At 38.1% G+C, this 16,830-nt stretch overlaps 1 protein-coding gene and 1 pseudogene across 4 annotated transcripts in view; both read left to right on the top strand.

The window, feature by feature from the left end:
- Positions 1–16,504, top strand: part of RB1CC1 (RB1 inducible coiled-coil 1) — a 98,009-nt gene extending 81,505 nt beyond the window's left edge. For 3 of the 4 annotated variants that reach the window (XM_075549661.1, XM_075549663.1, XM_075549660.1), the window contains 4 exons: positions 3,698–3,756; positions 10,296–10,432; positions 13,684–13,754; positions 14,636–16,503. In XM_075549661.1, coding sequence (XP_075405776.1) covers positions 3,698–3,756; positions 10,296–10,432; positions 13,684–13,754; positions 14,636–14,713 — 345 coding nt within the window. In that variant the 3' untranslated portion in view covers positions 14,714–16,503. Of the gene's footprint in view, positions 1–3,697; positions 3,757–10,295; positions 10,433–13,683; positions 13,755–14,635 lie in introns of all 4 variants that reach the window. The other variant, XM_075549662.1, reaches the window with a different exon arrangement.
- LOC142448127 (L-lactate dehydrogenase A chain pseudogene) lies at positions 7,030–8,913 on the top strand (annotated as a pseudogene).
- Positions 16,505–16,830: the final 326 nt, after the last annotated feature.

Below are 16,830 nucleotides of genomic sequence, written 5' to 3'. Positions count from 1 at the left end.
TTAAACTCAATCCTTATTTCTAATAAGTACAAGAGTGAATTAAAAGTATTGCTTTAAAAAGAAAAGTATTGCTTTAAATGTACAGAATCCTTACCCATACAAACTTCAAAATGGAAAGCTATTTTTCTGGCGTAACCTTGATCTAGGCCTGTGCACTAATGAACATAGCTCCCAGACCCTTCCACAAACAATTTTGTACTCTTTGATTTGATTATAATGGTAATTTTAGCATCTTCTAGGACATAGACTCCCAAACTTGCTTTGGCACTCTGCCCCCTTTTCAGAAACAAAACTAGATTATTCAGTGCCACTGTGGGAAATAAAAATCTCCAATCCAAAATAAAAGTAGGTGTGTGCTTCTGAAATCTTCCTGTCGCCAGCCCCATTTCACTCATGCTCCTTGAAAGGACAAGGTCAGGGCTATACCTGGGGAGGGTCAGTCTTCCTTGAGGGCTTGCTGGGTGTGTCCTTCACGGAGATCACTGTATGGGGTTTGCGTAGACATGATTCATGTCCTGACTACTTTCCAGAAGTCCATGCACCAATCTTGTAAGCTCCTCTGTGTACCACAATGCTCTTACCCCAATGATGACCCCATTCTGACTCGAGTAGTCCTATGTGTAACTGTGATGTTTTCATTTGCCACTTCCTATCCATGTGTGACAGTTTTCTTTCACCTCCCATGCCCTTTCCAGGTTTTACATATTAGCAAACCCTTTCATACCACTATGACACTTTGCCAATAGTCTCCTCCAACTGGGTAATACTCTATGTTTGTTTTTGCCTTCCTCTCATCCTGTTTAAGACTATAGTAAATGTTCTATGAGTGAATGACTGTAGGCATTTAATAAACTACATAAAACTTCTTCATAGGAAGTTGCTATGATCTTCTATCCTTCAGGAAAAATCTATGAAGACTGTCCCCCTTGTAATCTCAAAACTCACTGTCATCAGCTAAATCCTGACTCATGGGGACCCGATAGGACAGAGTAGAAACCCCTCTGAGTTTCTGAGGCTCTACATCATTCGGGGGATCAGCTGGCGGGGTGGAACTGCTGACCTTGTCTTTACAGTACAACTTGTAACCCACTCGATAACGTCACCATGAAATCCTAACAAGCAGACCTGTTGTCTTCTGAACTGTCTTTTCTACCTTTAATTTAACTAGCCTAGCAGATTCCCTAAAAAGCAGTTCTAGATTATGTTCACAAATCTAGTACTCATCCCCAATTATAATTAGTTTTATAAAAACATTGTCACTGGCCTAGCTCCTACTTAAAATAAGATCTGCTCTTTGAGCTAGCTGATCATAAAACACGTTTGACACCCATTGAGCTGAATGCTGAGGTCAAGATATTAGCTTACAATACAAACGCCAAGCCACGCGAGGGCTCAAGGGCACTAACTGTTGCCATCCATGGCACTTCTTTGGATTTCCACTAATTTCCACATTTGGGTTCCTTCATTTATCAAGGGTGATGGTCTTCAAAGTCTTTCTGACTTTCCTTAAAAGGCCTGCTTGATCTAAAAATGGTTACTTTTTTGTGTGGGCCAAGTTATGTAAACATGTAATGATTTGGGAAGATGTCCACTTGAAATTTGCTAAAAATTGTATATTAACCCCAGATCTCAAATGTTTGGGGGTTTTGAATGGCAGCTTAACCCAGACTAAGAAAGCTAGGAACCGCTTGTAGTGGCCATCCACTGATGGTAAAGATAACCAACAGAGTTCATGAGGAATTAACCCCCCATGCATGACCTGGAATCCTAAAAGCAAGGCGTTTTTACTTATCCTCGTGCTAGCAAGGAACTTGAGTAGAGTCTGGCCAAACTTGTCTTCATTGGCAGGCCACAGATAAGTTTTCTGTATCGTTTCGATAATTAGTTACTGTTTACTATTAGGTTTTTCTTTATTGTTATGCCTTTCTATACAAACACACACACAATACATATGTATGTATAAGACAGTTGTTCTGTCCTTGCTTTGCTTTGAATAAGTATACACGAGACCTACTTTGCCTATAGGAAAGGTAGGCATTCAGGTCACCCTTGTAGGTGACCCTGATTCTTTGGAAGCAGGGGCTCATCGCTCAGTGGTATGAAGACGAACAGTGGATTAAAATCTGTTCAAAGAGCAGAGCTATCTAGGCTGGGTGAACACATTAGCTAGTCAGCATGTACTAGTCTTTGTTCTCCACAACCGCAGAGGAAACTTCAAAGGAAGTTAAAGTGACATATGAGAAAAGAGACTTTACTCAATCCCAGTTTCTTTCTCTCCCGCCCCCACCCCATCCCCTAGCCAAGACATCCCACCATGTCATAGTTCATTCAGAGCAAGCAGTCTTGTACAATCACTTCCACAATCAGTTTTAAAATATTTTCTTCCTCGCACTCCTTGCTATCGGTTCCCCCATTAGCCCCTCCCATCTTCCCTGCTGAACCCCCCCCCTTCCCCAGGAGCTCACATAACTCTGATTCTAGGTATTAGCTCTAAAGAGTCATCTATCCGGGGTTTCACATACCAAAAACATAGAAACAAACATAACCAGCAGTCAAAAAAGTTACTAAATGTAACAAAATACAACAGAGACAAACCACAATATGAAAAAGAAAACCAGAAAAATGATAAACCGGAACTAGCACTAAGTGTGTCAAAACGGAAATCAAGTGACAAGATTTTAACCGTTCCAGTCCGATTCTGCATTGTCATCTATTAAAGTCGTCTCTCAATATTCTCTCTGTAAAACCAGGTTGCTCCCACCCCTCTTGGAGGCTTAGTCCCTGTGTAAATCCTACAAATGGATTTTGAGCTTCCACTGCCATCCACAGACTTCTGCACACCAGAATCTCACCATTGAAGCTCTGATACTGGTCCCTCCTTGGATTATATTATTTATAATCCTTAGATTATGGATGTTGGTGTGCTTGTTTTCTTCCCTGTGGACTTAGTTAATGTCTCACTCTAATGGCTGCTTGTTTGAAACCAAGCCTTTAAGACCCCAGACACTATTCTTTCTGATAGTGGGGCACCATCTGATTTCTTCATCATACTTTGCTATAGTACCTGTATCTTCTGTGTTTCTTTCACGAGGGTGAGTATTGAGCAGGACCATGTCTTAAGAACTAATTCTTTTTAAATTGGAGCTACGACTAAGTGCGAGCACCTAATCTTTTCTTGTATCGATGTTTTTCATTTGCTATCTGCCCCTGGTTTACTTTGTTAATTTTTGGTAGACAATCTTATGGCCCATTTTCCTGGAACATAAGGCCTTCTGCTTACAATGTCATTGGTTAGTCCATGGAACCAATTTTAAAATACTATTGAGAAACTACAAAGCAAGCACCAGGATAGGCTTTCAGGCCATTTAGTCTGTTGGCCATGCAGCTCCATAAAGAATGTTTTTCTACCAAAGGAAGGATTTGAAAACCAACATGCTAGAATTTTAGGATTCTTCTCTAAAAATTCACATATCCTTATTTGTGGTATTTTATTTCTGTAGATTAAATTAGTATTTATAAGTAAAATGTGATGATATATTCAGTTTTTAATCAAATGTAGGTACATTTGTGAAGTAAGACTGAACCCTGAAGTATTAGAACTATATTAGTGAAAATAATAAATTTAGAGTTTTAAAAGCTATGACACAACATATAACTTATATGAACTTTTCTTTCTTTTTTTTATTTTTCTTTAAAGATGTCACAGAGCATGTCTTCAGTATCTTCAAGGCATTCTGAAAAAATAGCTATTCGAGAGTAAGTATTTGATATTGTGTATGGTTTTCTTATGTGGAATAAACTATAGACTATTAAATGTCAGTAAGGATAAACCTTCTGACCCAGGTTCATTGAGTTGTTTGGTTTGGTGCAGGATTTTTTCCTTGGGATTATAATTTTGTAAATTGGAAATGAAAACAGCTCTAAATTCTGAAAATATGGTTACATTCTAAACTATTGTTATTACATTTTAAATTCAAAAATTAAATATTCTTAGAACCTTTCTGACTAGTTACATTTTTAGCTGTTGCCGCCTCTACTAAATTTTATCTTTTTTTTCTTTTTCATTTTTCCCTTGGAGATTCTTAGTATATTCTAAAGTTGCAATGTTTCCTAATTTTTTTCAGATGTTGTTTGATACTACAAATCCACATAATATGTTATTAAATCTAGTAGTCAGTAATTTAGTAGTCAATCATCCTTGGCCAACCTAACCTATAATCATACTCTTTCTTGACTTGGGCTGTTTGAAATGAGCGTCTCTGGATTTTTTTTTTTTTATCATTTTATTGGGGACTCTCAAAACTCTTATCATCCATTGTGTCAAGCACATTTGTACACTTGTTGCCATCATCATTCTCAAAACATTTGCTTTCTACTTGAGCCCTTGGTATCAGCTACTTATTTCCCCCTCCCCGCTTCCGCTCCCTCATGAACCCTTGATAATTTATGAATTATTGATTTTTTGTCATATCTTACACTGTCCGATGTCTCCCTTCACCCACTTTTCTGTTGTCTGTCCCCTAGGGGGATCCTTGTGATTGGTTCCCCTTTTCTACCCCACCTTCCCTCCACCCTCTCTGTATAGCCACTCTCACCACTGGTCCTGAGGACTTCATCTGTCCTGGATTCCGTGTGTTTCCAATTCCTATCTGTACCAGTGTACATCCTCTGGTCTAGCTGCATGTGTAAGGTAGAATGATTGTCGGGGGGAGGAAGCATTTAAGAACTAGAGGAAAGCTGTATGTTTCATCATTGCTACACTGCACCCTCACTGACTCGTCTCCTCCCAGTTGCCTACTGATGGGCTTTGGGCCCCCACTACGCACTCCCCCTCATTCACAATGATTGAGTTTTTGTTCTCTGACGCCCGATACCTGATCCCATGGACACCTGATTGCACAGGCTGGTGTGGTTCTTCCATGTGGGCTTTTTGCTTCTCAGCTAGATGGCCGCTTGCTGATCTGCAAGCTTTTAAGATCCCAGACGCTTTCTCTTTTGATAGTTGGGAACCATCAGCTTTCTTCACCACATTTGCTTATGCACCTGTTTTGTCTTCAGCGATCGTGTAGGGAAGGTGAGCACCCATGGAATGCCAGTTTAATAGAACAAAGTGTCCTTGCATTGAGGGAGTACTTGAATGGAGGCCTAATGTCCATCTGCTACCTTAATACTAAACCTATAAATATATGCATGTAGATCTATTTCCCCATCATCATATATAAATATATTTGCATATGTACATGCCTGTATTAAGACCTGTAAAAATGCCCTTTGCCTCCTAGTTCCTTCCTCTATTTCCGTTTACTTTCCTCTTGTCCCACTAGAGTGCTCAGCCTTCATTTGGGTTTCAGTAATTTCTCTGGGTGACATTGCCCTGGATCAAGCCCTACCAGGCCGGGCCTCTGCATTTTTAAACTCTTTATTGTATTTGTAAATAGGCTTACTGACTAGATTTTTGGTTATACTTTATGATCACTGACCTTTGATAATGCATAATTTTATCTTCTCAGTAATTTGAAAGGGTGGGGTAGATGGTATTGGTCCTTATCAGTGGTAAAAGTAGATGGACTGACTGTTTCGAGTTGAGATTAAATTAGTACTTCGGAGTAGTGCCTGCCATCTAGTAAGTCAGTAGGCGTATTGTAGGAAAATAAATGAGTCTAATACTGTTGGGGCTTTGTTTTGTCTTAAAATTTTTGTAAATTAGATGGAGCTTTATATTTCCAATCAGCTTTGTATTCAATAACTTAAACTATTCATCAAACCTTCCAATAGCTTGCCCTTCCCCCCTCCCTCCAATTTGATTTCTCTTCTTTTCATCGAATACCATCATCTTCACCAAGTTAACACCCATCTACCCTCTTTCACCTAACCTTCCCCCATAATCATCAAAGTTTGTATCTTTTGGTATGAAAACTTTTTTACTTTTCCTTTATAACAGTGGTTTTGTATTTGTCCTTTGTGATTAACTGACTTTGCTCAATGTAATGCTTCAAGTCCATCCATCCCATGAAGCGCTTCACAGTTTCATCATTATTCTTTAGCCAGGCATAGTATTCTATTGTATACATACATACCAAAGTTACTTTATCCATTCTACTACTGATGGACTTTGAAGTTGTTTCCATCTGTGCTGCAGTGAGCATGGGTGTACATAGTATCTGTTCAGGCTTTGGCTCTTACTTCGTTAGGGTGTATACCCAGTAAATGGTTTGTTAGGTCATATGATATTTTCACTCCCAGTTGTTTGAAAAGGTACCATATCATTTCCCACAATGGATGCACATTTTTATAGCCCTTTCAACATTGTATGAGTGTTCCAGCCCCTCAAAACCCTTTCTGGAATTTGTTATTTTCTGAGTTTATAATTTTTTTTAATCAATGCCATTGTAAGGTGATATTTCATCATTGCTTTGATGTGGATGTTAACATTTCCTTGAAATGCTTGATGGCAGCCTGTATGTCTTCTGTGGTGAACTGTCTATGTCTTCTGCCCAATTTTAAATGGTGGCACAATTTCAGTGGCCACAAAGGAAGCCTTAAAACATTGAACTTTCATAATCTGTTTTCTTTGGCCACAATGCTATGAAAGTATATTCATTGACAGACCATAGATCATTTTTTCTTTATGGTTTTGATAATCTGTCTTAGGCCATTTTAAATTACATATTTACAGTAAGGCAGTTTTTCTACCCTTGCTGTGCTTTGTGGAAGTATACATTCAACCCATTTTGCATCTGAGAAAGGTAGGCATTCAGATAACCCTTGTAGGTGACTTCGATTCTTTGGAAGAGTTGTCCATCACTGGATGATTTGAAGACGCAAATGCATCAAAGCCTGTGTTTGAAAAGCAGAGCTCTCTAGGCTGAGTCAACAGATTAGCTTTTCAGCTTGTACCAGGTCCTGTATTCAGCAGCAGCAGAGGAAACACACATAGGGGTTCCCAATCCAAAATAGAAGAGAATAAAAGTACATGCAAATTGAGTGACATCCTGCATAATAATTACTGAGTATTTGAAGAAATATGAAATGAAATCTAAAAATCCTTTGAAACGAATGAAAATAAAATTTACCCAAACCATTGCACACAACAAAAGCAGTACTCAGAGAGCATTTTGTAGCAGAAAGCATGAACATCAAAAAAGAAAAGAGAACACAACTCAACAACTTAACCAAATATTTTCAACAGCTAGAATAAAAGCAACGAAATAAACCTCAGCCACCAGAAGAAAACAAAGGAAAAGAGATTAGAGCAGAAATAAATGAATTGCAAAACAGAAAAGCAATAGAAAACAATCGGTATGACAAGGAGTCGATTCTTTGAAAGATTAACAAAATTGACAAACCACTATCAGACTTAAAAAAAGATTGGGAGGGAGGGGGAAAATGAGGAGCTGATAATGGCTCAAGTAGAAAGCACATATTTTGAGAATGACAATGGCAACAAATGTACAAATGTGCTTGACACAATGGATGTACATATGGATTGTGATAAGAATTGTAAGAATCCCCAATGAAATGATTTTTAAAAGGGAAAGATTGTTGAAACTATCAAGAATAAGAAATTAAAAGTAAAGGGATGACATCACAACAGTACTACTATACCATATTTGTTCACCTGCATGAAATGGACAACAGACCCACATAGCAAATGAAGAAATAGATCAGAACATTAAAAAACTTCCAACGAAGCCCCGGAGCTGCTGCCGCGGTCTGCTTCCCTTCGCCTCCCGCTCGCCCGACGTGCAGTCCGGTTCCTTCCTCTTCCAAAAGCAGCGCCATGGCAACTCTGAAGGACCAGCTGATTCAGAATCTCCTGAAGGAAGAACGGACCCCCCAGAATAAGATTACAGTTGTTGGGGTGGGTGCTGTGGGCATGGTCTGTGCCATCAGTATCTTAATGAAGGACTTGGCAGATGAACTCGCCCTTGTTGACGTCATGGAAGACAAATTGAAGGGTGAAATGATGGATCTCCAGCATGGCAGCCTTTTCCTTCAAACACCAAAAATCGTCTCTGGCAAAGACTATGATATAACTGCAAATTCCAAGTTGGTCATTATCACGGCTGGAGCTCGTCAGCAGGAGGGAGAAAGTCGTCTTAATTTGGTCCAACGCAACGTGAACATCTTCAAATTCATCATTCCGAACGTCGTAAAGTACAGTCCAAACCGCAAGTTGCTCATTGTTTCTAATCCAGTGGATATCCTTACCTATGTGGCTTGGAAGATAGTGGCTTCCCCAAGAACCGTGTTATTGGGAGTGGTTGCAATCTGGATTCAGCACGGTTCCGTTACCTCATGGGGGAGAGGCTGGGAGTGCACCCATTAAGCTGTCACGGATGGGTCCTTGGGGAGCATGGAGACTCTAGTGTGCCAGTTTGGAGTGGAGTGAATGTTGCTGGTGTCTCCCTGAAAAACCTACATCCTGCTTTAGGCACTGATTCAGATAAGGAACAATGGAAAGAGGTCCACAAACAGGTGGTCGAAAGTGCTTATGAGGTGATCAAACTGAAAGGCTATACTTCTTGGGCCATTGGGCTGTCTGTGGCTGACTTGGCAGAGAGTATAATGAAGAATCTCAGGCGGGTACATCCCATTTCCACCATGATTAAGGGCCTTTGTGGCATAAACGAGGACATCTTCCTCAGTGTTCCATGCATCCTGGGACAGAACGGAATCTCAGACGTGGTGAAGGTGACTCTGACTACCGAGGAAGAGGCCCGGTTGAAGAAAAGTGCAGATACGCTTTGGGGGATCCAAAAAGAGCTGCAGTTTTAAAATCTTGTACAAACCACTTCACTGTCTGGGCTACAAATGGATCTCAGTTGGGGGATTTGTGCATGTTGCTCTTTTATTTTAATCTGCTCTGTGACTAAAGCAGTAAAATTATGATCCAGGGGAAAAAAACTTCCAACGACAACAAAAAGAAGTGTAGGATTAGATAGCTGCACCAAGGAATTCTACAAAGTATTTACAGAGGAGTCTGTACCAATTCTCTAATCAAAGAAATTGCCACAATAGAAAATTAGAGCTCAATGTCCCTTATGGACACAGATGTAAAAATTCTCACAATTTCTGGCCAATCGAATTGAATTAAGTATGAAAAAATAATAGCTGGATGGATTGAAGACCTAAATGTAAATCCTATAGCTATATTGGTCATCACTAGAAAGTAGGGACAAGCTTCAGGGCCCTACCATGTGGCATAAATACATCTTCACACAGAATGAAAACACACACTCAGCAGAAGACAGAATAGATGACCAGGACCTTCTAAAAATAATACATTTGTGTGCTACATCAAAAGACTTCATCAGAGGTAAAACTGAACCCATGGACCAGGAAAAAGTCCAGCAGCAACCATCAGACAAAGAACTAAGCCCTAAAATCTCCTAGACTCCGAAACATTCAACAAGAACAAGTTGAATAGTCCGATTTTAAAAATGAGCCGAGGACTTGAACAGTTCACCAAAGAGTGATGCCATTTACAGCCTCCCCAACTGCCTTTAATGAGATTTGTGGAGGTATGTGACCCACGGAATTCAGTGATCTTGACGACTAAGACATTGAAGATTACCTCACAGCCTATTGAAACACTTCTTGGACATATTTCTAAGGACACCAGTCAGACAGCACTTAAGCATGTAAGAAGGCGTGCCTGCTTTGTTCTCCCTTACTCCTTTCTCCCAGGCACACCCCTTAAGGCCAGTTGTAGCCATTGTCTTTAGACACTCTGAAGCGCAGTTGTTTTCTCTTATGTTCAAGAGCACTCAAGTGGTGACCGGAGAGGTGGGTTTCCGTTCTTAATTTGCCTCTTTGGCTATTTATGAAACTTACTCCCTCTGCAATGTCTCTGAAACTTGGGTTTTTTTGTTGTAAAATGAAAAATTAGGACTATTTCTTTGACTAGGTAAAATGACATATAATTGGTACTCCTCATCCAAGCAGGTTTTTCTCTGTCTTTTCAGACATTACAATAACATTGGAAATTTGATTTGCCTCGGAAAACTTGGTCTGATTGTTGTTTGTATCATCCTGTCACCGTCTATTTTTGCGTACCCAGCATTCCCCTTAGGATGTTGCACAGAATGCAAAAAGAGCATAATGTAAATGTGAAATCTAATATCGCATTATTAATTGAAATGTAACTACAGCATTGCAGAATAATATGACAGAGCTTCAAGAAGTTCCTGGAAAATATTGTTCAAAAGCTAATGGAATTTTAACACAAACTTTTAGAAGTCGCTCAGGTCTACTTACGTTGGCAGATCTGCAATACATGTCTTTTCTTTAAGTTTTCAGGTGGGAGATTTGGTGCTCATCATCCTAGATGAACGCCACGACAATTATGTGTTATTTACCGTTAGTCCCACTTTATACTTCCTGCATTCAGAGTCTCTGCCTGGCCTGGATCTCAAACCAGGTGAGGGTGGTAAGTGTCACATTCCTAAATAAAATATTAAACCTTGAGTTAAAGGAGTTATATTTTTTTCTTCCTGCTATCTAATTGTATAACAGGCAACTTGCTAACAGGAAATGCTATTTAACCTGTTTCGTTTTTTAATATAAAATCTATATTATCCAGCTTTGTAATAGACTCCATTGGCATTAATTCATCAGGGGACCTGTTGTTTAGAACATAATTAAATCAGATATTTCATACTCTAGCAATAGTAATCTTAAGTTAAATAATTAGTTCTTACTCAGTTTTAAAATAAATTATACAAATATTCTTTCCTTCCCTTTTATATCGTTTACACTTAATACATTAGGCAAATCTGCGATTCCACTCTTGGAAACGTTTTTCAAACTCAACTGTTTGGATGGTTGAGAGCACTTTCCTCATTTTTTTCTTCATCTCTTCCCCCTTCATTCGCAGAAATGTACAAGGTCAGGTGAGTAAAGTGGTGGGGCAAGAGAGGCATGCTAGTTTTCTGGGCCAAAAACTGGTGCAATGATCATGGCTGTGAGTGCAGGTGCATTGTAATGGTGGTAAAACCAGTTCCCCAGCTGCCACAAGTCAGACCTTTTTTGTTGCACTGTTGTGCAATATTTTCAAACATCTAAAGAGAAAACTGGATTAACAGTCCTGGCTTGTTGGAATGAACTACAAATGCACTATAAGTTGACACATTGTCTGCTTGGAAAATTGATGGACACCCAGAGTGAGGTTTGTCTTCAATTCACATTTCACCTTTTTTTGGAAAACACAAACACCGCTGGTACAGTTGAGTTTTTCCCTTAGAGTTGTCCTTGTCAGCTATGTTCAACATCGGAAGAGTTTCTGTGGCAATTTTCCCCGAGCAGGAAACAAAATTTCACAGCCTCATACTGTCCTTTTAGATTAGCCATCACAAAAAAACGAGGTTCAAGCGAAGCTGCTTTTATAAAAAATACCCTGTGACCAGAGAGAACCTCCCCAGGTGACAGCACTGGGTGCCCTGTCTCAGAGTGCGTTGCTGGATGTTCACACAGCTGGGGAAATGCATACTAGAAAAGAGCTGCTCAGTGGAGCTATTTTCTGGTTTGGGGGTGGGTACCCCTCATATAGAAACAAATCATTTTAAATAGTAGTACGTTTTCTTTAAATACACTAAATATAAATATTTACTCGTTTAATCTTTAAAGAATTCAGAAAGAAAACATGGAAATTGGTTTCTTATGCAACTATTAGGTTTTAAACTTTGTAAGGTTGCTTAGATGTTTACTCATAAGTTTTCCATTTCTCTTCCTTAAGAGTTCTAAGAGCTAGAAGAAAATTATATCTGGAGAGGAGGGGGAGAAAGAGTTCAGTGTTCATATCTGAGAAACACTGCATACTCCTATACTTTTTAATAGTTTGCCTAAGGTAGAAAACTCCTTTTATCTGTACTGCTTTAGGGAATTTAGATTATAGGATTCCAGATGGGAGATTGCCAAGCCTTTGGTGTTGCCTTATGGATCTGTGGATTGCCAGGATGTTTTTATGCCTGTGGAAATACTTATAACTGTATAATATTTCTCGGTGTCAGGCAACCACTTCATTTTTATATTTCTGTCATCACATTGCATAATTCAGCTCTCATTTGAAAAAAATTTATTCAAGATACTTATATGTCCTCAAAATTGGCAAAGTTTGGCAGATGCTTTATCATATACAGAATAATAAATTGTCTAAATACTTTTTGGATCAAATTTATTATGAAAACCTCCTTTTGTGACAAATTTTTAAAGGAAATGAATATGATGGTGTCAAAATGTTGCTATAACATCATAAAAATCTTTATTAAAAATAGCAAAAGGGGAGCTGTTGTTTTTCGATATATTTTCTATGTAGATCCATACATTTTGAAGGCAGTGTTTCTGTCTCTTACCCTTCCCCAAATAATTGTTTTCTTTGATTTATACCACATCTACATATCACTTTTGGCATACTAAATGGACTCAAATAATATTTTTTTTGACAGTTTCAGTTTGGGGAACTAGAAGGAGGTTTAAGGGGTAATATCAGACTGTGGAATGGATGGGGTAAGGTTTTCCAAGAGAATATTGTAGGACAGCCTTTGCTCTCCTTGCAAAGTGATACTGCATGCATTGTCATGATGGAAGAAATATCTCAGAAGACCTACATTTCCAGGCCTTTTTCTCAACAATGCAGTTTTTAGTTTACTTAGAACTTCGTAATAGGTGTCCATGATTGTCCTGTATCCTTCTAGAGAAGCTACTAAAATTATCCCTTTGACGTCCAAAAAAACCAGTTACCATAATGTTCTGAGTTGACCTCTCTGCCTTGAATTTGATTGGATCTTTTCCTTTTTTTAAAGGCACCCTAATGAGGCTCAGACAGATATATTTCTGAAAGAATTCTTCGGCAGCGTCTGTTGATTGCACAGACACGTTTAAGCTCATTTTGTTTAGAATTTACATGAACTGGAACCCTAGTTAGCAGCACTTTTTGTTTTACTTTCCTGTGACTTTTAGCTTGTCACGCAGCTTTTCATCCTGGCTACTTACATATTTTTAAAATCTCCTTTTCACACAAATATTGCCCTTCTAGAATTTTTGGGTTCTTAAACCTCATCGTAAACTCATTAAATGTAAGTTTATTCACATGGAGTCCTGGAGGCACAGTGGCTAAACATTCAGCTGCTAACGGGTAAGGTTGACAGTTCCACCACGGGAGAAAGCGATGGCGGTTGGAAATCCTATGCGACAATTTCACTCTTTGCCATAAGGATCCCTGGGAGACAGAATCCACCTTTGAGGGTTTTGTTTGTGTCAAACACTGGCCCCCAAACAAGCGTACTTTCCTTTGAACTTAGAAAATGTGTTTTATCGTAGACGGAAAAAGTCATCTTTGTCAGTTCTTTCAGTAGATGGCGCTGTTGAGTTAGCTCAGAATGACTAGATTTCTTTGTTCGTGGTTTATACTTTTAGTATTTTTTGAACGATTAGGTCTATGTTATGACATGCCATCTAGATCTAGTTAATGAGTGATAGAAGCTATATTGTTGATTTAAAAGTAACATGAATTTTGTTCTCTTTTCTAAATTAGTATGTATTTCACTGATTTCAGCAGTTTCTAAAGGTTTACATATCCTTTTACTCAAGAGGACCTCAGGAATGTGTGTGTTTTAAAACTGACTACTCTGTTCATATAAATAATCTAAGTTTCAAAAATAAATTAACAATTTGATTCATCAGCTTCAGGTGGATCTAGAAGACCCTGGGTACTTGGAAAAGTGATGGAAAAGGAATACTGTCAGGCCAAGAAGGTAAATAAATGGTATCATACATGATAGAACTAGAAATTACAAGAAAAATGCTCTGTGTATTAATTGTTGCTAGTGCTACTGTGCTTGACCTTTCAGCTCACTTCACGTTGAGCTTAAATTTAGTGAGATTGAATTTGAATCAATAATTCTGTAGGTATTTGTTTTATCAGTTTGTAAGCAAACCCCTAGTAGCATAGTAGTCATGTGTTGGGCTACTACCTGTGAGGTCAGCAGTTCAAAAGCACCAGCTGCTCCGTGGGAGAAAGATGAGGCTTTCTACCCCCAGAAAGACTGTCTCAGAGTCCCACAGAAACAATTCTACCCTGTCACCATCGACACAAAGTTGGGTTTGGGTTTGGAAACCTCAGAATGTATTAGCAATATGCACGTCTAAAAGGGGATGCTACTATAAATAGTCTGTTCTCCAATTAGAATGGTCATGTATAAAGGAAGAGTGGTGCAATCGCTGAGGGCTGAGAAATGGTTTTTGGTTTTGTTTCTGGTGTGTGGGAGCCAGAGTGGGTAGAGTTGATGTTCTTTTATTTTTTGTACATTATACCCATTGCAGATAGTAATGTAAAAAAAAGATGTATAACTCAAAGTTCTCCTGATAATAATGCTAAAAATAGCAGTGCTGAGAGTTGTTTGATACTCATAGATAGCACGTTAGCCTGACCTTCAACCGAAATCCATATGTCTTAGCATGATAACGACCTGTTTCTTCAGCCAGTAATATTGGTTCCAACACCCTCAGATGGGCTTGAAGTTTGTATAGTTTGCCAGATTCCTGCAGGGCTCTAGCTAGAGAGGGCTGTAGGAGGTGGAGGGGTTTGGGAGCATTTATTTTAGTCATTTAAGTGATTGTGTTTTTTCCCTTCTAGGCACAAAACCGATTTAAAGTTCCTCTGGGGACAAAGTTTTATAGAGTGAAAGCAGTGTCCTGGAATAAGAAAGTATAACATAAAGCAGACACGAACCTCTGTGATATTTGTCTGACCTGTCCTAACTAACTGCTCATTCATCACTCCAAACCAGAGGCCATCCCACGCAGTCGGCGCGGCAGTACTCTTCACTGGGTGCAACTTAGAGTTTCTCACTGGCTGCATTTTAGGAACAATAAATTCATCATGAAAACCTTTGGCTGAATTAAAATAGTTTTGTGTTTGTTTATACCAACATAACTCTAGAAATGCGGACCAAACTATTTCATTTTCTCAAAGGGCATATCCTGTGCATTGTGGCTTACAATTAGCCAAATTAATTGCCTGTTAAATATATATTAGCTTGAACTTAGATGTTAAATGTTAGTTATTACTACCAGCATTTGTCCTTTTGTGGAACCAGTATCAGATACTTGTACTCTTTAACACATCCTTTATAAAATGTGTACATTCTTCAAAGCTACGTAAAGAGTATTATTGCATGCAGATAATCATACTTTTGGGTTTGCCTCTGTAGATTATTAAAACCTATTCTTTCATTTATTTTCTTTCAAATGCCCTTTGATGTTTCAAGAAAAACAAAAGCAATTCTAATTTGATTGACTGATTTTTAAGATCAGACATAAGTTTATCAGTAATCTTTAAAACATTTTCAACGATTGGTCTTCTGAGCTCTAAAGGGAAGAATCTGCCATGGACTCTTTCAAATGAAGCCCTGGAGCCTTCCCTACTTTATTACTATGTTTAGAATAATCATATTGAAGAAATCATAATTCATGATTGAGTTTCAATTGAGGGGAACTGTCCATTGTACATTAACCATATAGAGGTCATTTAAATAAAATATTGTATTGTAAAAGACATGTAGAATTTTAAAACAATAAAGATTTCAACCTGTAAATGTGTGTGCCTTTTAAAGAAGGATACATTCTCAATAAATTTGAGTGGCTGCTTAAAGTGACAAACACTGTTCTGTATCATGTCAAAGAGAAAGAAACGTGTTTATTACAAAAATGTTCTCTAAGTATAGACTGTGTAACAGGGTAAAAGCTGTTTATTTTAATAGAATTGTATAAATTAGATCTGTAGAGAAGCCATTGAACACAAGGCATTTAAATAAATTAGTTGAATTAGTTAAGACAGCGCAAGTTTGTTGCTCGCAAACAATAAGACACTTCTTTTTTCCGAAAATAATTCTTCAAAAAAAATAAGTTCAATATTTTTTTAAATATGTATATCTGGTATTACAGAAATTGGAATAAACATAGTGTATAGAAAACTGAATCTGACAACATTCATGAATAAATGAACAAATGATTTCATGTTTCTATTTAATCCTTCTATGATGGAATCTTCATGCAAAAGATTCAAAGGCAATAAATTATATGCAGATTGTTTTTGTTTAAGCAGATTTGGTTGGGTCTTATTGAATCTGCCAGATCAGCCGTTTTGACGTAGTTGCAGGCCTTAAAATGTAACGTGGTCATTGTGCTGTGGACTGTGGCAACTTATCTACCGTGCCACTGGTGTTCTTCACTAATGTTGGGTTTTGTTGCATCGACTTGTTTTTTTTAAAATATCCTGTTTTATAATAACCCCATTACTTGTGCATACCTTTACAAATGAAATTTTCTAAAGAAAAATGAAGCATGGACATCGAAACTATGTTTGGATGATTAAAGGTAATGCACATGAGCTTTTGAGTTGGGATGTCTGAGCTCTACTTCCAGCTCTAACTTTGGGCAAGGTGCATGAACTTTTCTCATTTATTCAATGCAGTAAATAAGACCTCAGGATTATTTGAAAGATTATGTGTGGATTGCAAATTCAAAGTATTTGGACAATGTTAAGATGTTGCTGATCAATATAAATAGGTCTATTCCACTGCATAGAAATGTGGTTTTCCTTATTACACAAATGTTTCCTTGTACTTTAAGTAAATTTGAAGCATATTTGAATTATATAGTTTATTTTGGAAAATGTACCTGGATGTCCTTACAACAGGATAAGGAAAAACCATAAACCTTCCCTTTTAAAAATTTCTTTAAATTATCAAATTACTAAATTTGTACTTGAACCCTGAAAATTTCAAGAAAACATTTTTCCCATAAGAAAAAAATAGAAAACCAAATAAT

This window comes from Tenrec ecaudatus, chromosome 5 (assembly GCF_050624435.1).
Source record: "Tenrec ecaudatus isolate mTenEca1 chromosome 5, mTenEca1.hap1, whole genome shotgun sequence".
In the NCBI taxonomy this organism is placed as follows: Eukaryota; Metazoa; Chordata; class Mammalia; order Afrosoricida; family Tenrecidae; genus Tenrec; species Tenrec ecaudatus.
The sequence above is the reverse complement of the archived record's forward strand: the minus strand, read 5'-3'. Positions and strand labels throughout refer to the sequence as shown.